Raw genomic sequence first — 26,226 nt, forward strand, 5'->3', positions numbered from 1 at the left:
TCAGGAGGGAGGGCGTGAACCCATATGTTGTGATCCATGTAGGGACTAACGACGTGGGCAGGAAAAGAGAGGAGGTCCTGCGTAAGGAGTTCAGGGAGTTAGGTGCTAAGTTGAGGGGCAGGACATCCAGGGTAACAATCTCAGGACTGCTACCTGTGTCACATGCGAGTGAGGAGAGGAATAGGAAGATTAGGCAGATTAATACGTGGCTGAGGGGATGGTGCGAGAGGGAGGGCTTCAGGTTTATGGATAATTGGGATTTGTTCCAGGGAAGATGGGATCTGTTCCAACGGGACGGTTTACACCTGAACTGGAGGGGTACTGACATTCTTGCAGGAAGGTTTGCTAATGCTGCTCGGGGGGGTTTAAACTAAATTTGCAGGGGGAGGGGATCCAGAATGAGAGAGAGGATAGCGAGATGGAGGGTAGAGGACAGGTAAGAACTACACAATTTCGGAACATTAATACGATTGGAGAGAGGAGAAATGGGTTAAAAATCCTATATCTGAATGCACGGAGTGTCAGGAATAAGGTAGGCGAGCTTGAAGCTCAGATACGAATGGGTAAGTATGATGTTGTTGGGATAACGGAGACATGGCTGCAGGGAGATCAGACCTGGGAAATGAATTTTCAAGGGTATACATGCTATCGTAAGGACAGGAAGGTGGGCAGAGGGGGTGGGGTGGCCGTTGGTGAGGAATGAGATTCAGTCCCTTGCAAGGGGGGACATTGAATCAGGAGAAGTAGAGTCAGTGTGGATAGAACTGAGGAACTGTAAGGGCAAAAAGACCCTAATGGGTGTTATCTACAGGCCTCCAAACGGTGGCATGGATATTGGGTGCAAGCTGAGTAGTGAGTTAATGTTGGCATGTGGCAAGGGTAATGTCACAGTAGTTATGGGGGATTTCAATATGCAAGTGGACTGGGAAAATCAGGCTGGTACTGGACCCCAGGAAAGGGAGTTTATAGAGTGCCTCCGGGATGCATTCTTGGAGCAGCTGGTACGAGAGCCGACCAGGGAGAGGGCTATTCTGGATTTAGTGCTGTGTAATGAGCAGGATTTGATAAGAGAACTCGAAGTAAAGGAGCCATTGGGAGGTAGTGACCATAACATGATAAGTTTTCATCTGCAGTTGGAGAGGGAAAAGGGCAAATAAGAAAGGTCAATTTTGCAGTTGAACAAAGGAGACTATGGAGCCATGAGGGAGGAGCTGGCTAAAGTTGACTGGGCGGGCATCCTAGCAGAATTGTCAGTGGAACAGCAATGGCAGGTATTCTTGGGAATAATGCACAAGGTGCAGGATCAGTTTATTCCCCAGAGAAGGAAAGACTCAAAGAGGGGAAAGGGGCCACCGTGGCTGACAAAGGAAGTCAGAGATAGCATTGTGTTAAAAAGGAAGAAGTATGGCAGAGCCAAGCTGAGTGGGAAGATAGAAGATTGGGAAATTTTTAAGGTGCAGCAGAATTTAACTAAAAAGGTAATTCGGGAAGAAAAAATGAGGTACGAAGGCAAGCTAGCCAAGAATATTAAGGAGGATAGCAAAAGCTTTTTTTAGGTATGTGAAGGGAAAGAAGTTAGTTAGGAACAATTTTGGGCCCTTGAAGACCGAATCGGGTGAAATTATTACAGGAAACAGGGAGATGGCAGTCGAATTTAATAAGTACTTTGGATCTGTCTTCACGGGGGAAGACGTAAGAAATCTCCCAGACGTAAGGATGGACAAAAGGCAGAAGGTGACAGAGGAACTGAAGTGGATTGACATTAGGAAAGAAATGGTGATGGGTAGACTAATGGGGCTGAAGACTGACAAATCCCCAGGTCCAGATGGTCTGCATCCCAGGGTACTAAAGGAGGTGGCTCTAGAAATTGTGGATGCATTGGTGATCATTTTCCAATGTTCCTTAGATTCGGGGTCAGTTCCTGAGGATTGGAGAATGGCTAATGTTACCCCACTTTTTAAGAAAGGAGGGAGGGAGAAAACGGGGAACTATCGTCCAATTAGCCTAACATCTGTGGTGGGGAAGATGCTAGAGTCCATTATTAAGGATGAAATAGCGGCATATTTGGATAGCAATGATAGGATTGGGTCGAGTCAACATGGATTTACTAAGGGCAAATCATGCTTGACTAATCTACTGGAGTTTTTTGAGGGTGTAACCAGGAAAATAGACGAGGGAGATTCAGTGGATGTTGTATACCTCGACTTTCAGAAGGCATTTGATAAAGTGCCGCACAGGAGATTGGTGGGTAAAATTAGGGCTCATGGAATTGGGGGGCGGGTATTAACATGGATAGAAAACTGGTTGGCGGATAGGAAACAAAGGGTAGGGGTGAATGGATGTTTCTCAGAATGGCAGGCTGTGACTAGTGGGGTGCCACAGGGCTCGGTGCTGGGACCGCAGCTGTTTACGATCTATGTTGATGATTTAGATGAAGGCATTGTGAATAACATTAGCAAGTTTGCTGATGATACAAAGTTGGGTGGCAGTGCGACATGTGAAGAGGAAGTTAGGAGAATTCAAGATGATTTGGATAGGTTGGGTAAGTGGGCAGATACTTGGCAGATCAAGTTTAATGTGGATAAGTGTGAGGTTATCCACTTTGGGAGCAGGAACAGGAAGGCGGATTATTATCTGAATGGTGTGGAGTTAGGTAAGGGGGAAATACAAAGGGATCTAGGAGTCCTTGTTCATCAGTCACTGAAAGTGAATGAGCAAGTGCAGCAGGCAGTGATGAAGGCTAATGGAATGTTGGCCTGTATTACAAGGGGAATTGAGTACAAAAGCAAAGAGATTCTTTTGCATTTGTACAGGGCCCTGGTGAGACCACTCCTGGAGTATTGTGAACAGTTTTGGTCTCCAGGGTTAAGGAAGGATATCCTGGCTATAGAGGGCGTGCAGCGTAGGTTTACGAGGTTAATTCCGGGGATGTCGGGACTGTCTTATGCTGAGAGGTTGGAGAGACTGGGATTGTACATGCTGGAATTGAGAAGATTGAGAGGGGATCTGATTGAAACATACAGGATTATTAAGGGATTAGACAAGATAAAGACAGGAAATATGTTCCAGATGTTGGGGAAGTCCAGGACCAGGGGGCATGATTTAAGAATAAGGGCTAGGCCATTTAGGACAGAGGTGAGGAAAAACTTCTTCTCCCAGAGGGTTGTGAATTTGTGGAATGCACTGCCTCAGAGGGCAGTGGAGGCCAATTCTCTGGGCACTTTCAAGAAGGAGCTAGATAGGTTTCTTATAGATAGGGGAATCAAGGGATATGGGGACAAGGCAGGAACAGGATATTGATTGTTGAGGATCAGCCATGATCTCAAAATGGCAGTGCAGACTCGAAGGGCCGAATGGTCTACTTCTGCTCCTATTGTCTATTGTCCAAATTGCGAGAGCCCTGGCTGAAATATTTGCATCATCATTAGCGACAGGTAAGGTGCTGGAAGACTAGAGGGTAGCGAATGTTGTGCCTTTATTTAAGAAGGGCTGCAAAGAAAAACATGGGAACTATAGACCAGTAAACCTTACATCTATGGTAGGTAAGATACTGGAGGGGATACTGAGGAATAAGATATACAAGCATTTAAAAAGACAGGGGTTGATTAGGGATAGTCAGCACAGCTTTGTACGTGGGAGATCATGTCTCACGAATTTGAATGAGTTATTTGAAGAAGTAACCAAAAAGTCGATGAGGACAGAGCGGTAGACATTGTCCATGTGAACTTCACTAAGGCCCTTCTGCATGGTAGGCTGCTATGCAAAGTTAGATTGCATGGGATCCAGGGAGAGCTAGCTAATTAGATACACAACTGGCTTGCTGGTAGGTAGTAGAGGGTGATGGTGGAAGGTTGTTTTTTGGACTGGAGGCTTGTGACGAGTGGTGATCCCTGGGGGTCGCCACTCGGCTCATTGTTGTTTGTCATCTATATCAATGATCTGGATGAAAATGTACACGGTATGGTTAGTAGGTTTGCAGATGGCACTGAAGTAGGTGGAGTTGTTGACACTGAAGATGGTTATCAGGATTTACAGAGGGTTCTTGATCAGCTGGGTAAGTGGGCCGAAGAATGGCAAATGGAGTTTAATTCAGATAAGTGCGAGGTGTTGCATTTTAGAAAGTCAAATGAGGGTAGAACTTTCACAGTGAACTGCAGGTCCTTGGGGAGTGTTATAGAACAGGGGGACCTTGGAGTACAAGTACATAGTTCCTTGAAAGTGGCGTCGCAGGTAGACAGGGTGGTAAAGAAGGCTTTTGGCACACTGGTCTTCATCAGTCAGGGCATTGAGTATAAAAGTTAGGATGTTATGTTGCGGTTGTACAAGACGTTGGTGAGGCCACATTTGGAATATTGAGTTCATTTATTGTCACCCTGCTTTAGGAAAGATACCATTAAGCTGGAAAGGGTGCAGAGGAGATTTATGAGCATATTGCTCAATTTGAGGGACTAAGTTATGGAGAGAGGTTGAGCAGGTTGGGACTGTTTTCATTGGAGCGTAGATAGATACAATGAGGGGTGATCTTATAGAGGTGTATAAAATTATGAGGGGCATAGATAGGGTGAATGTGCACAGTCGTTTTCCCAGGGTTGGGGAATCAGGAACTAGAAGGCAGAGATTTAAGGTGAGAGGGGAGAGATTTAATAGGAACCTGAGGGGCAACTTTTTTACCCTGAGAGTAGTCAGTATATGGAATGAGTTGCCTGAGGATAAAGCAGGTACATTAGCAACATTTGAAAGGTACTTAGACAGGTACATGGATAGAAAAGGTTTGGATGGATATGGGCCAAATGTGGGCAAAGGTGACTGGCTTAGATGGGAATCTTGGTCACCATGGACAGAAGAGCCTAAGTGCTGACAATCTGGACCAAATACACAAGGACAAAGAATGAACAGGACCATGATTAGGATTTGGGGAAGGTCAAGTTTATGAAGGAGCCAAAAGCACATTAGGATATAGATTAACAAGGGCACTGGTGTCAATAATGTAGGTCAGAGATAGGCAACATTACAGAAGTGGAAGTTGAATGATTTTACATGCAGAGGACATGGCCATAAGTCATCCAATGGTCAGGTAGAAGGCCAAGATTACTGACGGTCTGGTTCAGGGTCAGACAAATGGAGTTGGTAGTTCACAAGCTTCCACTGTAGGAGAGATTTCTTGTGATTTAGATCTGCAAATATCATTAAAGTAATTGGTCAAGCTCGGAGTCAGTATTTCAATTGTCTGGGAAATACTGATCTCACTACTGCACCATTCTGATGGGGAAACTAGACATTTGGACACAAAGAAAATCTGAGCCAATTAATTCATTTTAGTATTTTTAAACACTGACAGGAATCTTTAAAAATAAATTTATCATCAGAGTCCTGGGGTAGGCTGGCTTGTTTACCATGGAATAAAGGAGGCTGAGGGGTGACCTAATAGAAGCATAGGAGAGGCGATGGCAGAGTAGACAGTCAAAATCTTTTTTCCCCACGCAAAGGAGTCAAAAACTAGAGGGCATAGGTTTAAGGTGAGAGGAAGGAGTTTTAAAGGGAATCTGAGGGGTCTTTTTCTTTCAAACAGACAGTGGTTGATATCTGGAATGCATTGCCAGAGGAGGTGGTGGAACCAGATGCAATTACTACATTTAAGAGACATTTAGACAGACACTTAACTAGGCAAGGCATGGAAGGATACAGTCCTGATGTGGATAAATGGAATTAGTGTAGATGGGCAAAAAAGTTGACATGGATGTTGAGGGCCAAAAGGCCTGTTTCTATACTGTACAACTCTATGACTGTGACTTTAATCCCTTTTCAAAAAGATATTCAAGGAGTAACATTGCTCTTTAATATTTTAAACAGAGACTTTAGAGTAATAAAACCTAAAATAGTGTTCATTTAGTCTTCAGTGAATTCCCCACTCAACAATTAGTTTCTGCAAGAACAGGAGAATGCAGAATTCATTTATTTGGGCAAAAGAATGGATTGGAGTGATGAATCTGATCCCATGCAGCACATTTGCACTGTATTGGCTGATACCAAGAAGACATTGTGGCCATCTTAAAGGCCAATTGCTGCTCTTTTTCATAAAAAGCACTTGAAAGAGAACAAATCGTTTTGTAGTTTGTATGTACAAATCTCATCACGGATTGACATCCTAGGGATACAGAATTGGTGCTTTGCAAAGTCATCACAGAAATTGTAGTATATATTTCTGTTCTAAAGTGCCTACATTAAAAAATGGTTGTGGTAGAATTGGACTGTGTTCCACATCAGAGTTGGGACATGAATACACTTCAGATGTTCAAAAAGAGAAGCCAGTGTGTAGCACAGAATTAAATTGTATAAAATCTCTATTTTAACATCTGTTTATTAACTGTATAATCAGCTTTCCAGGTACTCCTGTGTAATTACAATGGGAAGACATGTGGAAGCATGGGTAATAAAACTTTCAATAAACTACTGCTTACAATTACGGAAACAATCTAAAAGCAAAGTTCTCCAGGTGCTGGGTATCTGACATATGAATGGAACAAGTACCAATGTGATCGATTTTATCTTCACCATTTGGCCAGAGAAACACTGTGGCAACCTCAGATTTGTCATAAAACCTGACTCTTTCTAAATGAAAACACTAATCCATCCCAATGGTTGTTGTGACAACCCTAGTTTGTTATGGAAGAAAAAAATAAATTCAAATTCAAATGAAGAATCTGCAGCACTCCACCAAATGTACTACGTTTGCAAGGCATGAAACAATTTTCTTTTTCCTTCCTCCTCCTTTGGAAAAAGGCTGGACCTTATTCTTGTCTTTACTAAATATTTGATACTTAAGACTGAAACCAGGCATGACAATGAATAGGCCATCATGTTCATTTTGACTTTGTCAACCAGCATAGTAAAACCATGATGGCAGATAAGCCATCCATTATCTATCTCTCACAATTTTCACTTCTGTGGTGTTTAGGAGCAGCACAGAGATGCAACTAGTAGAGCCCCTGTCTAACAGCTGCAGCAACCCAGGTTCAATCCTAACCTCAGGCACTGTCCACGTCGAGTTTGCATATTCTCTCTGTGAATATCTATGCTCCAGTTTCCTCCCACATCCCAAAAATGTGCAGATTTGTCAGTTTAAATGATGAAAGATTGCAGCATGCTGTTGTGCAAGGGGACTTGAGAGTGCTTGTGCATGAATCACAAAAGGTTGGTTTGCAGGTACAAAAGGTTATCAAGAAGGCAAATGGAATGTTGGCCTTCATTGCTAGAAGCATCAAGTTGGATAAGTCGCCGGGGCCGGATGGGATGCACCCCAGGCTGCTGTGGAAGGCGAGGGAGGAGATTGCGGAGCCTCTAATGATGATCCTTGGATCATCGATGGAGACGGAGAGGTTCCAGAAGATTGGAGGGTTGCGCATGTTGTTCCCTTATTCAAGAAAAGGAGTAGAGATAGCCCAGGAAATTATAGACCAGTGAGTCTTACCTCAGTGGTTGGTAAGCTGATGGAGAAGATCCTGAGAGGCAGGATTTATGAACATTTGGAGAGGTATAATATGATTAGGAATAGTCAACATGGCTTTGTCAAGGGCAGGTCCTGCCTTACGAGCCTGATTGAATTTTTTGAGGATGTGACTAAACACATCGATGAAGGGAGAGTAGTAGATGTAGTATATATGGATTTCAGCAAGGCATTTGATAAGGTACCCCATGCAAGGCTTATTGAGAAAGTAAGGAGGCATGGGATCCAAGGGGACATTGCAATGTGGATCCAGAACTGGCTGGCTCACAGAAGGCAAAGAATGGTTGTTTAAGGGTCGTATTCTGCATGGAGGTCGGTGACCAGTGGTGTACCTCAAGGATCTGTTCTGGGACCCTTATTCTTTGTGATTTTTATAAATGACCTGGATGAGGAAGTGGAGGTATGGGTTAGTAAGTTTGCTGATGACACAAAGGTTGGATGTGTTGTGAATAGTATAGAGAGCTGTCAGAGGTTACAGCAGGACATAGACAGGATGCAAAGTTGGGCTGAGAAGTGGCAGATGCAGTTCAACCCAGATAAGTGTGAAGTGGTTCATTTTGGTAGGTCAAATATGATGGCAGAATATAGTATTAATGGTAGGACTCTTGGCAGTGTGGAGGATCAGATGGATCTTGGGGTCCGAGTCCATAGGACGCTCAAAGCGGCTGCGCAGGTTGACTCTGTGGTTAAGAAGGCATATGGTGTATTGTCCTTCATCAATTGGGGAATTGAATTTAGGATCTGGGAGGTACTGTTGCAGCTGTATAGGACCCTGGTCAGACCCCATTTGGAGTACTGTGCTCAGTTCTGGTCATCTCACTACAGGAAGGATGTGGAAGCCATAGAAAGGGTTCAGAGGAGATTTACAAGGATGCTGCCTGAAATGCAGAGCATGCCTTATGAAAGCAGGTTGAGGGAACTCGGCCTTTTCTCCTTGGAGCGACGGAGGATGAGGGGGGACCTGATAGAGGTATATAAGATGATGAGAGGCATTGATCGGGTGGATAGTCAGAGGCTTTTCCCCAGGGCTGAAATGGTGGCCACAAGAGGACATAGGTTTAAGGTGCTGGGTGTGGGTATAGAGGAGATGTCAGGGGTAAGTTTTTTACTCAGAGAGTGGTGAGTGTGTGGAATGGGCTGCCGGCAACGATGGTGGAGGCAGATACAATAGGGTCTTTTAAGAGACTGTTGGATAGGTAAATGGAGATGAGGAAAATAGAGGGCTATGGGTCAGCCTAGGAATTTCTCGGGTAGGGACATGTTCAGCACAGCTTTGTGGGCTGAAGGGCCTGAATTGTGCTGTAGGTGTTTCTATGTTTCTTAAGGATTGAATTTAAGAGCAGAGAGGTTATGCTGCAACTGTACAGGGTACTGGTGAGGCCGCACCTGGAGTACTGCATGCAGTTCTGGTCTCTTGACTTGGGAAAAGAGATACTGGCTTTGGAGGCGGTGCAGAGGACGTTCACCAGGTTGATTCTGGAGATGAGGGGGTTAAGCCTATGAGGAGAGATTGAGTCGCCTAGGACTATACTCGCTGGAATTCAGAAGAATGAAACATATAAAATTATGAAAGGGATAGATAAGATAGAGGCAGGAAGGTTGTTTCCACTGGTAGGTGAGACTAGAACAAGGGATATAGTCTCAAGATTTGGGGGAATAGATTTAGGATGGAGATGAGGAGAAACTGCTTTTCTCAGAGAGCAGTGAATCTGTGGAATTTTCTGCCCAGGGAAGCAGTGGAGGCTCCCTCATTAAATATATTTAAGACACAGTTAGATAAATTTTTGCATGATAGGGGATTTAAGGGTAATGGGGGAAAGGCAGGTCGGTGGAGCTGAGTCCACAGCCAGATCAGCCATGATCTTATTGAATGGCGGAGCAGGCTCGATAGGCCAGATGGTCTTTGGTGTGTAGGCAAGTGGGAGAACCTGGGGGAGTTGATGGGAATGTGGAGAGGATTAGTGTAAATGGGTGTCTAATGGTCAGCACAGACTTGGTGGGCTGAAGGGCCTGTTTCTGTGCTACATGACTCTAACTAGGAGTCTATGAGTACAACTATGAGATAAAAAATTGAGACAGTTGTATGAGGAGTGATTAGGTCGACTAGGTTTGTGATCACCATAATAAGAAGGATGAAAGAGAATCTAATTGAAACTACCACAGTCCTGATAGGAATAGATAGACCAGATGCAGGGAGGCAGTTTTCCCTGTCTAGGATGACTGGAACAAGGGGTCACAATCTCAGTTTACAGGGCAAGAGGTTTAGGACTGCGGTGAGGAGAGTGACGAAGACATACCTTTGAAATTCCTTGCCATAAACAGCTGTAGAGACCAAGTTACTGGATACATTTAAGAAGGAGATAGATTAATTTCTAGATGAAAAAGCATCGTGGGGATAGCACAGGCAAATTGTAATGAGAATGATAATCAGCCACGATTGTACTGAATGATAGAACAGGCTCAAAGGGCCAAATGGCCTACTCCAGCTCCTATTTTCTATACTTCTATATTGATGATAACCAATTTTTTTAAAACAGATTTTTAAATAAAATTAAGGAAACTTAAGGTCAAACTTGCAACCTGAGTGATAATGCTAATTAGCAATGCAATCTTCAGAGAATTCAACTTTTTCCATCACCTAAACTAGTTACTATAAAGCTACAGGTGATAATTTAATCTCCATGAGAAAATGTGATTCAATTCCTTCTCTTCTTCCTTGTGCATCTGGCATATTCCCGAGTCTATATTTGGGGAGGAAATAACAAAGACTCACCAGTTGCATTCAAAATAATTGATTAATGAGTTGCTTTAGAATCTGTGCCATTAATTCAAGTGCTTCTCCACATGAATAATTACTCCTGTGCCATTGCCTGATATGTGGAGTAAACATGGAATTTTGGAGAAGATATATCCACTCAGGTATTCCTTGACATTAAAAGGACCATGGGATGAATCAATTATGAATCAGCAAATGAAAAAATGCATTATTGAGGAATAATCTTGAGGAATTGCTTAATCAAATACTGGAGAGGAGCTTTGTAGTCAGGTCAGGGGTTGACTTTTGATTTATACTACAAACTTAGCACTGGTTTAAGTTCAAATAATAAATTCTATGTTGTATGGTGGACAAGAATACAGTTTTAAAGTGACATACAGGTATTCAGAAGGAATAATCGTCGTTCTTCAAATTAAGGTCTCATCTGCATGTCATGGATTCAGCCATAAAGCCAATGCTTCAGAAGCTGCTTACCTGACTATTTAAAAGTAAAATTGCTAACCCATTCTTATAATACTTCTCTTTTTCTCCATCATTGGTCCAAGTGGGGCCTATCACATAATGTCCAATCATATAGACATATTTCAATCCACTGAAATGGAGTAAAGCCCAACTCGACATAAAAAGAGGAAATAGCTGCTGATTTTATCTTCCAAGCATTGTCATCTCCTTGATCTGCAAAGCAGAAGAATACCTACAATAAAAATTTCCTTCCATTGTTGTCAATTGATAAATCACAAGTTGTCCTCACTCACCCTATCCTACTCTAACCTTAACTATCATGTCTGGTATATGCCTTTCATGTACAGGGCACTAGCTGTCATGGGGAAAAAGGCTCTGGAACCAGGGTCAGCTTTGATTCTCAATTTACACGACGCATCTAACATCATTGAGTTCAAATAAAGTTCATTCATGTTTAAGAGTAAATTATTAGATTGGGTTGAAGGAAAACATATCTGCAATTAAATTTGTCTAAATCATATTAGAAATCACATGACTAAAAAGTCTGTGCAGGAATAGTGGTATTCAGCTTATTCAGATAATTATTTTGACATGTAATGCTACCAAGATCACCTTCCTTACTTTCTGAAATTACAACAAATTTAAGGTGAAAAAGAAATTTGTCTTTAACAAGTTCACTGATGAACCATAATCACGTTTTTAGGGAATTTTGCATTTTTTTCAAATAAATTGTGTGCTTAAACTTGGGAATACTGAATGGAAAAAAAATATTGACTGAATTAATGTATATTTATCCCTGAAAACTACATTTGGCTATCACTCTGCTCAAGATGGAAGTAGTGCGAAGAATTGCTGGTTGGATCTTTTAAGTACATTTGCTTTGAAATGTTGGTGCACCCAAATAGGCATGCCAGCTGAGTGCAGATGTGGGCTGCCAATAATCATTTTAATCAATGCCCCTCTGCTAAAATCTTCAGTTGTTCCAAGACCTTGCAAATGATCAGGTATTGTCAGAACTAAAAACGTACCACCTGTTAGTCTTATCAGACCCAGAATGCAATGGCACCCTGCAACTCTGAAGGGATGGCGGGGAAGAATGGACTGATGGATTGTGATTCAGAGTTGGGGGTTGGATCAGACACTGACATTATGAAGGAGGACCAGCATTAAATGGTGGGGGGTGGGTGGGGGGGAAGGGGGAACAGTCACGAGACCAGCATTTTCCATTCCGGCAGGTTGCAGGGTAGGGTGTGTTGTAGAAAGGGAGAAAAAGCATTGCAGCAAAGGGTGGGGGCCCAAAGCACAAAAGGCAAGTACTTCACCATCCAGCAGGCAACTTATAGAGTCATAGAGCCATAGAACAATACCGCACAGATACAGGCCCTTTGGCCCAAACAGTCCATGTTGTCTACCCAGCTAGTCCCAATTTCCTGCATTCGGCCCATATCCCTCTAAGCCCTGCCCCTCCATGTACCTATCCAAGTGCTTCTTAAATGATACTATTGTACCTGCCTCAACCACTTCCTCTGGCAGCTCTTTCCATATACTCACCACTCTCTGCATGAAAAGTTGCCCCTCAGGTCCCTTTTAAATCTTTCCCCTTTCACCCTAAACCAATGCTCCCTAGTTTTGGACTCCCCTACCCTAGGGAAAAGACTGTTAACATCCATCTTATCTATGCCTCTCATAGTTTTAAACATTTCTATAAGGACACCCCTCATTCTCTTACGTTCCAAGGAATAAAGCCCTAGCCTGGACAATCTCTCCCTGTAACTCAGGCCCTCTAGTCCTGGCAACATCCTCGTAAATCTTTTCTGCACTCTTTCCAGTTTAACCACATCTTTCCTCTAACAGGGTGACCAAAATTGTACACAGTGCTCCAAATGTGGCCTCACCAACAATTTAATGTCCCAACTCCTATACTCATTGCCCTGACTGATGAAGGCTAGTGTGCTAAATGCCTTTTTCACCACCCTGTGGACAGTGAGAAACCTATCCCCATAATCTGTCTAAAACCAGAGGAAAAAGGTGAGGAGTAAGAGGATTACAGGGGATCAGAGGAAAACAAATCACCATGTTGATGGTTGCAATCTGGAACACACTGCCTGAGAAGGTGCTGGAGGCAGGTACTCTCACAAGAATTCAAGATCAGGATCTGCAATTCAATTGCCAAGTCATGGTAAGCTACAGATCAACTGCTGGGAAAAGGGATTGGTATAGATGGGTATTTAATGATTGGTATGGGCATGGTCTGCTGATGAGCCTGTTTCTGTGCTGTATGACTTTATAACTCAAATAATTAATTGAAAACTGACCTCTTGAGAAGACAAATGTAAGAAGCTTAGAAAGTAGTCAACTTTGCCCAATATATCACAGCCACATTCCTCCCCACTATCAGTAGTATCTACAGGAGGCACTGCCTCAAATAGGCAACATCCATCACTAAAGATCCCCACCATCCAGGCCATGCCTTCTTCTCACAGCTACCATCGGGCAGGAGGTACAGAAGCCCGATGTCCCACACCACCAGGTTCAAGAACAGCTACTTCCCTTCAACTATTCGGTTCTTGAACCAACCAGCAAACACTAGTCATGACAGTTTAGCAAAACTATGACCACCTTGATCACTTTGCACTAAAATACACTTTTTTTGTTCTAATTGCATTCTTTCTTGTAAAAATTGTGCATAATTTATGTTTTTCCTGTGACTGCTGCTTATTTGCCTATGCCTGTGATGCTGCTGCAAGTGAGTTTTTCATTGCACCTATGCATACTTGTACTTGCGCATATAAATTCAACTTCGACTTTGAATCCACAATAGCCCTTATGTTTATAAGATATTGCCTGTGTGGTTTAACAATCATTTTAATTAATGTAGAAATTCAGTGACACGGGACTTTGTGGAATTCATTAGAATGCCAAACATTACCTCAGGCAAGTAACTAAAGCATCAGAACCAGCCATATGGCTTTAAAAGATGCATCCTATCTACTAGCTCACAATATGAAAGAGGCTGGAAGGCCAAGTTTGCTGTCCTGCTGAATTTAACAAAGGTGTATGTATGTTTCTGTGTGTGTGTGTGTGTGTGTGTGTGTGTGTGCGCGCGCGCGTGCGTGTGTGTGTGTGTCTACATGCACGTGTGTATATTTATGGAGTTTTGGTTGGGAAGGGGAAGGTTGGAGAGATCAGAGGCCCAGAAAGAAAGTGCAATAAATTGGGGAAATGGTGTGTCTGTGGAATGGAGGGATCTGGATGGGTGGGTGGGGGGATTGCAAGGAGTAGCAAATCAGAAAGCTGTTGGAAGTAGATCATTAGGGTCTGGGATAGGGCAGGGTGAGGTGAGATTGTAGTTGGTGAACCTGGTAAACTGGATCCAGCGGGTAAATGAAAAGACACTTTCCGGTCTCCTTTTTAGCTGCTAGGCTTCACCACACCCAAACTTTGGTGGTTTACACTTGGTATTATTATAATATTTAAATGACAATCCTGCATGTGGTGAGAGAATTGACATGCCCCAACCAAACTAATAGATGGCTTGGAATTGGCTTTTATGTTTTATGTTTTGCACTTGCATCCATTTAAATCAAATTCACCCATTTTGGAGAGTTAAATTTCACCTCAGAGAAGCAGAGCATTGAAGAAAGATAAGCAAATATCCTAGGGTCCAAATTATTTCCCAGTTTTATTCTGTCTAAACCATAAAAGCACAGAATCTCCACCAACATTCTCACCACCTCTCTATTTTATGGTGACTGCTGAAGAATTATGGAGATGATGACAACAGAGTTACCAGGCTGAGTCTACAGCAGAATAGTAAATCTTGACCCTTGCAGTGAGTTTGTGCTTCGGACAACATTATGTTCCTTCAAGAATTGTTCATTTTTGGGGCCTTCTCCATACCCAAAATGCAACATGCACCTTCTTTCAGCGAACGTTGGGACCAGCTGAAAACCATCAGTGGAATTCCAAGGGTTCCCTAGATACAACCTTTAGCTGCCAATGCACTGAAATGGGAGATGTCCTCACAGTATTATGAATCCTCATAATGAGCAAAAATACACACAAAAATGCAGTCTATTCTTTGCAGTCCTACCAATGGAAATAACTCTGGAATTGTGCCGTCAATACCAAATAAAGTTGAGGCTCACACTTAAATAGAAATAGATCATACTGGAAACACCAACAAGTCAAGCAGAATCTGTGGAAAAATAAACAGGGTTAATGTTTCAGGTTGAAGACTCTTGACTAGAATTAACTCTGTTTCTCTTCCACAAATGCTGTCTGTCCTGCTGAGTGTTTCTAGCATTTTCTGTTTTTATTTCGGAATTCCAGCATCTGCAGTGTTTTTCATTTTCAGCTCAGATTTCAGTGAAAAGTTTCAGAAATGTAGTGATAGTTACACCTGCAAATGGAAAGCCAGACAGCTCATAATTAATGCTAGTTTTGAAAAAAAAATGAAAAGCACATTTGCGAATTCATCTTCATAATACAGAATCACATTTGTTGTCACACCAATTTGGAACAGAATTTTGTATCAGCAGTTATTTACTCAGAACATTATATTTTTTTAAGAGCAAATTTACCACAATCTTATATTCAATAGACTCTTCTGCGATAACAAGACATTTCACAAAACAATCCATTTTGCTGAAACAGAGCATTTAAGGACATGGTTAATACATGCAAATGATGGTTCTGCCAGGATTTCAAATCACAAAATGCACTTGAAACAGGGAGGAAAAAGGCCACTGGTTTGTTATTGTTGGGAGGAAGCTCATTAAAAGCTGGTTAATAATGCTTGTGCAACTTTTACATGGACAGGCAAAGCATGATGTCTTGTAACTTGGGTCTCAAGATTCCTTTAGAACTTATGACAGAAGACCAGCACTACAAGTACTTGCTTATTAAGCCTTTACCTCCTGACGACTTGGGACCATCTGATCCTGGAAAGTTACCCTGTGACGTAACAATCTCTCCCGGGGAGTGGGGGGTATTTCACTCCCACCTTGCTGTCATGTGGGAATTAAGAAAAGAAGAGTCATGGTGCAAGAAATGAAAACAACAGCAAAGCATTGTGGTATTATATTGTTTGCAAGGAAATAACAGGAACCTTCAATTCCTGTAATTCAAACTGCTGCAAAGTGACACTTTACCATTAGCAATGATAGGGATGAGCATATTTTGATCACCATAGTGTTCAAAAATCTGAATTTATTCATAAAGCCAAAAGTTTGGAGGTCTTTTTCTTTTTAAATTTGATAGCTGTGGCTTAAATCTAGAGATAAATGTAATTTAAATAGTTGAAATTAAGACCCAATTCTGATAGACCGGTCACAAAACTGAAAATAATATTAATTACTTTTGAGTACAAGTACAGTTTTAATCTTTGTTAATTTCAAAAGATCCATCCATTTCTTTTTGTTCCTGTAATTAATGTATTATTCCTCAAATGGCCCACCAACCCCTCCTCACCTGGATCCACTTATCACTTGCCGACTCTTCCTCACCCATACCCCTCTTTATACGGCTATTCTTGATCTGAGACGTTAACCATCTCTTTGCCTCCACAGATGCTGCCTGACGTGGCAAGTTCCTCCAGCATTCTGTTTGTTGTTACCACTCATGGTCTGGTACAGCAATTCGAATGTGCAGGAACGCAAGAAGCTGCAGAGAGTAGTGGACTCTGCCCAATACATCATGGGCACATCCTTCCTAACACTGGTAATATATACAGGAGGTGCTGCCTCAAGAAGGCAACATCCATCATCAAAGATCCCCACCGTCCAGGCCATGCCATCTTTTCACAGCTACCATCGGGCAGGAGGTACAGAAGCCTGAAGTCCCACACCACCAGGCTCAAGAACAGCTACTTCCCTTCAACTATTCAGTTTTTTTGAACAGCAACCTGCCAAACCCTGATCACTACATGAGTTCATTTGCTACAATAACACTATAAGTTCATTTGCACTTAAATGAAATTTTTTTTGTTCTAATTGTTTTTCTTGTTAAAATTGTGTATAATTTATGCATAATTTATGTTTTTCTTGTGAATGCTGCTTATATGATGCTATGTGCCTGTGATGCTCCCGTAAGTTTTTCATCGCACCTGTGCATATGTATATGTACTTGTACATATGACAATAAATTCAGCTTTGACTTTGACTCCCGGTGGGTTTAGCACTTGTAAACACATGCTGAGGTTTACCTCATGCCAAATACACTTTTCAATTTCCCCAAGTATAGTGGGTTTGAGAGAGGTCAATCTAAAGACACATTCAGTCTTTAAAAGGCTATATGGTGGGATGTATCCATATCCAATATCAGTTGTGAGTGTTAGCGTTTAAGGAAAGTATCTTCAAGTATTCTGGTGGTATTTTGAGGGTTTATGTCCATATTTCCAGACAATTAACACTTATGATGTGTAGAGATTTAACAAGGGGATGTTTTTCTGTTGTTTTGGATAGCATTACATTACAGTAGCTATTAAGCAATTTTTGGAATGTCCTGACATCATGAAAGATGCTGTTTAAATACCGGTGTCTGTTATACTGTTCAGCAACTTTGCCTTTATGAATAGATATTATTTTTCATGCAAAGATGAATTGCAAATGCTCATCCCTAGTGAATAATACAGGAACATAATTGTATTATGTGGAGGTTCCCAACAAAATTCAATATTTAATATTGTTTTTCAGCTTAATCTAAGCAATTGGACATCACTTCCACAATAAACAGTTCATAAGTATCCTGCACATTCACAAAATTTTGCAAGCAGTGTTTACTTAAAATATTACTTAAATATGCATTTCACAAATCTGTTAAGTGAGCAACAGATTAAGTGAATCTATATGAAACACATAGATAGCAAAAAATGAACAAGAAACAAATTACAGAAAATAAAAGCAATCAAGCTTTAAAGACAATCAGGCTCTTTTCAGTTAAACAAATTTCTTAACAGTTCAATGAGCACATGCAGTGCAGCATATGTAAAGCCATTCTGACACCATTCCTCGAGTATGGAAGGAGGTAGAGCTTTTTGTCTTGAAGTGAGTAGCTTATAGTGCACAAGCAAAATGAGAAGAGAAGCATGTGTACTGTGCAAGGGGTAAGAAAGGAGTGATGTTTCTAAAAGTAAATTGTAGCTATCAGAACAGGAGATTTTAAAGCATTATCACAAAGGTCAGTGTTATCTACTTGCTAACATATTCATAGGTGTGCTTGAATGTTAAATGTTAATAAATTCATGCCATTTGCAATTACTCAAGGTAGCATTTGAATTTTAAGCCAGATAATACAGAAATGATCATAGGTTTGTTGCCTTAGAATTCTATAAGCAGTTAAAACACACAACAGCTTTACAGAATTCTGTGCTTCTCATCTAATTTTTCCCTTTACCTGTTAATCCATGGCGTAGACAATCATGCAGATGTTAGGTCCCACAGGTAGTTGGTTATTTGATGATGAAAGTTATAACCTGGCCTTAACCAACCTCCTGGCATATTCAGAACATTTTATGCTAAATTATTAGACACGGAAATCCTTATTTTTCCTTATCAACAAAATAAAACGAGGCAAATATATGATATCATATGATATAATATGATAAAATATACAAAACATTGAATATCTTCATTCCTGAAGATGCCCTGCATAAAATCAGTGGATAAACCCAGATATTATATTCAGGTCCTATTGAGTCGTCACTTTCCCCACAAATATTGTATCAATACAAAGCTTCCTTTGACCATTTAAACAGGTTCTTCCAGAAACAGTCATTTCTAATGGAAAATATCAGCATGACAATAAAAAGAGTTTGTCTAAAGTATTCTCAAACAAGGGAAATCTGGCCAAGTACTGAGTACACACGTACCAATCACTGTGAGCAGGTGCAATCAAAGGTGATGATCTATCATGGTTGCCAACCATCACACGCTGCGGTGTCTCACAAGAGAAGTTACAGCAATGAATTTGAAAGATTTCTTTGGGATTGTAATTCAATTTCATTGTATTTCTAACTTTTACTAAATTGATGTAGATTTGAACCAGAACAGGGGAAAAATTTCACACCAAACATTTACTATGTATATTAAAATACAAGCAGAAGCAGAGAGAGAAAAAAAATCAAGTCATCCATTCTGCTATATTCATTAATGCATCACCCTAATTATTTAACAGTGTAAGTGAGGATTCAAGTGCACAAATGACAGACCCATATATCCTACTTCAAGAGTATAGTGTTTGAGGTATAACTCACAGATATATTTTCTGAAAAGGGTGAACTTTCTGACTTGGGCTAATCATACCAAGTGAGCGTTCCCAATAAATAATCCCAAGCCTTCTTTTCAGTTCAACAGAAAGGCAAATTGAGTCCTTTTATCACAAGTTGTTCCACATCTGCTGTGAGTGAGAATTCCTATTTTTTCCCCAATAACTTCAAACCACTTTCAGATCTTTTCCAAAAATGATTTTCTGTGAAATTTCATGCTCAAATATTTTATATAGTTGCAACACCAGGATCCTGCAGTAAATAGAATGTTTTCATTGATTTAATTATAATTTACCAAAATATGGTTTCCAAACAGAACTTTCTAATAATGCTCAATGAGAGCTTCTATAAATTGCACTCTCAGCACAATGATTTGCTCATCAGGATGAAGTGTGAAAGTGCTTCAAGTGATGAGTGCAAATATGCTTTATATTGTACAATTCCTGCAAACTTTGTTGATTTGTATCAATCATTATTGTCTGGAGGGAAAAAATAAAGTAGTGTGTTAAATGAGTGATGAAACATTAGCTATGTAGCAATTTATCAAGACAAAAGCTGAATAAGAGGTACAGAATTCATTATGCATTTTCTAATGATGAATAAGTGTACTCAGAAATATTCCCATTTGCAATTGGGACAATCCATTTCATAATGTCTGCCTCATATGAAGCATAGATTGGTCATGATACCCAAATTAAATTGTCAAGCTAATTGTGCACATTCTGTTAAAATGGTGGAAAGAACATCTGCCTTTTACATGGGTGATTAGATACAGTTTGGAAACACAGTTAGTCCAAACTGATCATGCGACTTGGCTTTACAGTGGGGCACACTGATTTTAATCTTCAATAACCATTAGTCAAAACAATCTGACTTGGGTGTCATTTCATAAAGCCCAACCCAACAAGCCCACTTCTTCCTCCCTAGCTTCATGGTTTCATGATTTAACTTAAACACAACTAAAACTCACTTCAAAAACAATGACAAATGCACAATATCCTCGATCTTAATTTACTTTGGCTAAGTGCATGTTGAATTTTGGGAAGACAAATGAGGGTAGGACTTTCACAGTGAATGATAGGGTCCTGGGGAGTGTTGTAGAACAGAGGGACATAGGAGTACAAATACATGGTTCCATGAAAGTGGTGTCACAGGTAGACAGGGTGGTGAAGAAATAATTTGGCATGCTGGCCTCCATCAGGGCATTGAGTATGGAAGTTAGGATGTTATGCTGTAGCTGTGCGATGTTCGTTAGGCCACATTTGGAATATTGTGTTGTGTTCTGGTCACCCTGCTATAAGAAAGATGTCATTAAGCTGGAAAGAGGGCAGAGGAGACTTGCGAGGATGGTGACGGTCCTCAAGGGACTGAGTTATGGAGAGGGGTTATACAAATTGGGACATTTTTCACTGGAGTATAGGAGAATGAAAGGTGATCTTATAGAGGTGTATAAAATTATGAGGGGCATAGATAGGGTGAATGCGCACAGTCATTTTCCCAGGGTTGGGGAATCAAGAAATAGAGGGCATAGGTTTAAGGTGAGAGGGGAGAGATTTAATAGGAACCTGAGGGGCAACTTTTTCACCCAAAGAGTGGTTAGTATATGGAATGAGCTGCCAGAGGAAGTGGTTGAGGCAGGTACATTAACGACATTTAAAAGGACAGGTACATGCATGGGAAATGTTTCGAGGGATATGAGCAAAACATGGGCAAATGGGACTAGCTTAGATGGGAATCTTGGCCGGCACGGACCAGTTGGGCTGAAGGGCCTGTTTCTGTGCTGCATGACTCTATAACTTGGCCCAAATGATTACAAGTTGGAACAAACATGCAATGAAATCTCATTTAGCAGAAAATCAAAATCTTACACAGTCTTGTGTTATATTTCAGCATTTGGTGTTTGTTGCAACATAATAGTTTTTATTACAATACTAAACAAACCAATGAAAGGAAATACATATTATAGATTATACAATCAAAAGGTAAAGATAATACTCAATGCTAATGCTACCTCATTTCAGCTGATTATTTATTTTCAAACAACGCTGTGGTATTGGAAACCATTTACTTTATTAAGCTAATTTATCCAACCTCTCCTTACAGTTAATACTCTGTAATCCAGGCAATATCCTGGAGAACCTCTTCTGCACCCTTTCCAAAGCCTCTACAGCCTTCCTGTAATACTGCGAACAGAAATGCACACAATTCTCCAAATGTGGCTTAACCAAAGTTTAATACAGCTGCAACATGACTTCCTGACTTTTATAGTCGACACCTCGACCAATGAAGGCAAATATGCCGTGTGTCTTCTTTACCACCCCAGTTACTTGTATTGCCATTTTCAGGGACTGGGATCTCTCCCAAGATCCCCCTGTACATCAATGCTCTTGAGGGTCCTGACATTATTATATACATTCCTCTCTCTTGCATTTGACCTCCCAAAGTGCAACACCTCACACACGCCTGGATTAAACTCCATGTACCATTTCTCTGCCCACACTTCCATCTTATCTATAATCTGCTGAATCCTTTGACAACCTTCCTCACCATCCACAACTCTGCCAATTTTTGTATCTGTAAACTAAATGTCAGGCAACCTACATTTTCTGTATTTGTATATTTTGTACATGTACATTTGAACAATTTTTCCCCTTGTACATGTACATTTTCATCGAACTCATTTATACTTATTACAAACAACTGAGAACACCACAAGGATCAGTGTGGGATAGTTTGATCCTTACAGAATTGTTCAAGAAGGGAAATAGGGATAATCCTGGTAGCTATAGAACGGTGAGTCTCACATCAGTGGTAGGGAAGCTATTGGAGAGCATTCTTAGGGAAAGGATTTATGAACATTTGGAAAACTGTCTCTAATTAGGGACAGTCAGCATGGCTTTGTGCGGGGCAAGTCATGACTTACTAACTTGATGAAGTTTTTTGAGGAAGTGACAAAGGTGATTTATGAAGGTAGAGCTGTGGATGTTGTCTACATGGATTTTAGTAAGGCGTTTAACAAGGTCCCTCATGGTGGGCTCATCCAGAAGATTAAGACGCATGGGATCCACAGTGACTTGGCCGTTTGGATTCAGAATTGGTTTGACCATAGAAGACAGAGGGTAGTGGTCGATAGGACATATTCTGGCTGGAGGTCAGTGATTAGTGGTGTTCCATAGGGATCCGTACTGGGACCTCTGCTGTTTGTGATGCATATAAATGGATGGATGGATGGGTGGGTGGGTTAGTAAGTTTGCTGGTGACACAAAAATTGGTGGCATTGTGGATCATGTAGAAGATTGCCAAAGGATACAGCAGGATATAGATCAGTTGCAGATCATGGCAGATGGAGATGGAGAATCCGGCCAAGTGTGAAATGTTGCACTTTGGAATATCAAGTGTAAAGGGAAAGAACACTGTTAATAGCAAGACAATTAATAGTATTGATGTACAGAGAGATCTTTGGTCCAAGTCCATAGCTCCATGAAAGAGGCTGCATAGGTTGATAGGGTGGTATAGAAGGCATATGGTATGCTTGCCTTTATTATGCTGCAGTTTTATAACATTCAGGTTCGGCCACATCTGGAATATTGCATTCAATTCTGATTGCCCTATTATAGGAAGGATGTGGAGGCTTTGGTGAGGGTGCAGAAGAGCGTTACCACAATGCTGCCTGGATCAGAGGGATTGTGCTATAAGGAGAAGTTGGACAAACTTGGATTCTTGTCTTTAGAGTAGCAGAGGCTGAGGGGATACCTGATAGAAATTTGGAAGATGATGAGAGGAATAGACAGACAGCTGGTATCTTTTTCCCAGGGTCAAAACGTCTAACGCTAGAGGGCATGCATTTAAGGTGAGAGGGGGCTGTTCAACAGAGATGTGTGGGGCAAGTTTTTTTTCACACAGATAGTGGTGGGTGCCTGGAATATGTTGCCTGAGGTGGTCGTGGAGGCATATACGATAGAGGCGTTTAAGAGGCTCTTAGACAGGCATTTGAATGTGCAGAGAATGGAGGGATATGGACATTGTGTAGGCAGAAGGGACTAGCTTAGTTGGGCATCTAATTACTAGTTTAACTAGTTTGGCACAACATCATGGGCCAAAGGGCCTGCTCTCATGCTGTACTGTACTTTGTTCCATGTTCTATGTTAACAGCACTGACCAGACCTCCAGCCAGAATAACCCCTCTCCACTACTACCCTCTGCCTTCTATGCCCAAGTCAATTTTGAATCAGTTCTATCAAGTATCCGTGGCAGTATCTATCTGAATCAGTTTACCATGAGGGATCTTGTTGAAACTTTACTGAAGTCCATGTGTACTGTATCCACTGCCCTGTCCTCATCAATCATCATTGTCACCTCCTCAAAAATCTCAATCCAGTTTGTAAGGCATGACCACCCCCACACTAAACTATGCTGATTATCCTTGATGTCTATGCTTTTCTAGATTGGAGGGATATCAGCATACCCCTCCCTGATCTTGCTATCCTCCATGTCCTTCTCTTTGGTGAATACTGATGCAAAGTATTTGTTTAGTACCTCACTTACTTCCTCTGGCTCCAGGCATGAATTCCCCCTTTTGTCCATGAGTGGTCCTACCCTCTCCCTAGCTGCACTCTTGTTTTTAATATGTGTATAAAATGCCTTGGGATTCTCTTTCATCCTACTTGCCACAAACATTTCAAGTACAGAAATGGGGATAATCCAAGTAATTATAGGCCAGTGAGTCTCACGTCAGTGGTAGAGAAGCTATTGGAGAGGATACTGAGGGATAGGATTTATGTGCATTTGCAAAGGCATAGCCTGCTTTGGGACAGTCAGCATGGCTTTGTGTGGGGCACGTCATGCCTTACAAACTTGATTGAGTTTTTTTTGAGGAGGTAACAAAGGTGATTGATGAGGGCAAGGCAGTGCACATTATCTACACGGACTTTAGTAAAGCATTTGATAAGGTCCCTCATGGTAGGTTGATTCAGAAGATAAAGATGCATGGGATCCAGGGTGAATTGCAAGTTTGGATTTGGAACTGGCTAGTCCATAGAAGACAGAGTAGGGGTGGAAGGCTGTTATTCTGGCTGGAGGTCTGTGACCAGTGATGTTCTGCAAGGATCGGTGCTGGGACCTCTGTTGTTTGTGATATACTATACATCAATGATTTGGATGAAAATGCAGATGGGCGGAGTATCAAGTTTGCAAATGACACCAAAGGACTATTAAAGGATACAGTGGGATATAGATCAGTTACAGATACGGGCAGAGAAGTGGTAGATGGAATTTAATCTGGCCAAGTGCGAGGTTTTGCACTTTGGAAGGTCAAATGAAAGGAGGAAGTATACAGTTAATGGTCAGCCCCTTAATAGCACTGAGGTACAGAGGGATCTTGGGGTCCAGATCCACAGTTCACTGAAAGTGGCTACACAAGTGGATAAGGTGCTAAAGAAGGGGTATGGCATGCTTGCCTTCATTGGTCAGGGTGTTGAGTATAAGAGTAAGGAAGTCACGATGCAGCTATTTATATAAAACTTTAGTCAGACCACGCTTGGAGTATTGTGTGCAGTTCTGGTCGCCCCATTATAGGAAGGTTGTGGAGATTGTGGAAAAGGTGTAGAAGAGGTTTACCAGGATGCTGCCTGGATTAGAGTGTATGAGCTATAAGGACAAGTTGGACAAACTTGAATTCTTCTCCTTACAAGCATCGGAGGCTGAGGAGAGACCTGATGGAGATTTTTTAAATGATGAGAGGCATAGGTAGGATAGATAGGATAGAATCTGTTCCTCAGAGTAGAAATATCTAACACCTGAGCATCTGCTTTTAAGATTAGAGGGGAGGAAGTTTAAAGGCAATGTGAGGGGCAAGTTTTTTTTTACGCAGAGAGTGGTAGGTGCCTGGAATTGGTTACCAGGGGTAGTAGTGGAATCAGGTGGTTTGGTGGAGTTTAAGAGGCTTTTGGATAGACATATACAGTAAATATGAAAGGAATGGAGGGAAATGGATGATACACAGGAGGACATTTAGTATAAATCAACATTAAGATAGGCACAACATCATGGGCCAAATGGCCTGTCCAGTACTGTACCGTTCTATGTTCTATATTGAACAGTCAGGGAACTGCAGGCTAGTGAGCCTTATATCAGTGGTAGGAAAATTACTGGAACAAATTCTGAGGGACAGGATTTATTTGCATTTGGAAAGGTAATGATTGATGAGGGATAGTCAGTAATTGACTTTGTGGGAGATGATGTCTCAGAAATGTTTTTGACTTTGTTGAGGAGGTAACCAAGAGGACTGACAAGGGCAGGGCAGGGCAGTTGTCTCTGTGGACTTTAGCAAGGCTTTTGACAAGATCCTGCATGGAAGGTTAGAATACATGGGATCCAGGATGAGATGGGAAACTGGATACAAAATTGCCTTGGTAGAAGGAGACAGAGGGCGGGTAGTAGAGGGTTGCTTTTAAGACTGGAGACCTGGATCGACACATGGATCGATACTGGGTTCTCTATTGTTCATCATATACATTAAAAATTTGGAAGTGAATATAGGTGGCATGATTAGTGAGTTTGCAGATGCCAAAACCAATGGCATTGTGGACAGTGAAGAAGGTTGTCTAAGGTTACAATGGGATTTAGATCAACAGGGAAAGTGAGCAAGGGAATGGCAGATGGAATTTAACTCAGACAAGTGTGAAGTGATGCACTTTGAAGTTAAACCATGCCAGGACATACAGTGAATGGCAGGGCCCTGGGGCACAATTATTGAACGGGGCACAAGTGCATAATTCTCTGGAAGTGGAGACACAAGTAGACGGAGTCGTGAAGAAGGCAGATGGCATGCTTGCCTTCGTTGGCACAGGCACTGAATACAAGAGTTGGGACTTCAGGTTATAGTTGTACAAATCATTGATTCGGGCGCCCTTTGGAGTACTGTGTGCAGTCTGGTCACTGTGATGTCAGAAGGATGTGTTTAAGCTAGAGAGGGTGCAGGAAAGGGTCACATGAATGTTTTCTGGACTAAAGGACTTAAGTTACAAGCAGCAATTGGACAGGCTGGGTCTGTTTTCCCTGGAGCAAAGAAGGCTGAGGAACCTTATGGAGGTTTATATAATTATGAGGGGCACAGAAAGGGTAGGTAGTTCCAGTTCTTACCCAATGTAAGGGAGTCTGAAACTCAAGGTTGTTGGTTTAAGGTGACTTAAAGGGGATCTGAGGGGCAAGTTTTTCCAC

The 26,226-nt window shown here is 41.5% G+C and overlaps 1 protein-coding gene across 19 annotated transcripts in view; it reads right to left on the reverse strand.

Annotated features, from left to right (window-relative positions):
* The window catches only part of ank2b (ankyrin 2b, neuronal), a 781,056-nt gene that overhangs the window by 533,805 nt on the left and 221,025 nt on the right, over window positions 1-26,226 (reverse strand). For 17 of the 19 annotated variants that reach the window (XM_052010179.1, XM_052010168.1, XM_052010174.1 and 14 more), the window contains one exon: window positions 15,659-15,751. The exons of the other annotated variants lie outside the window; for them this stretch is intronic. In XM_052010179.1, the coding sequence (XP_051866139.1) occupies window positions 15,659-15,751 (93 nt within the window). The remainder of the gene's footprint in view (window positions 1-15,658; window positions 15,752-26,226) is intronic. 19 annotated transcript variants of the gene reach the window in all.

The sequence above is a fragment of the Pristis pectinata genome, chromosome 2, assembly GCF_009764475.1.
Source record: "Pristis pectinata isolate sPriPec2 chromosome 2, sPriPec2.1.pri, whole genome shotgun sequence".
In the NCBI taxonomy this organism is placed as follows: Eukaryota; Metazoa; Chordata; class Chondrichthyes; order Rhinopristiformes; family Pristidae; genus Pristis; species Pristis pectinata.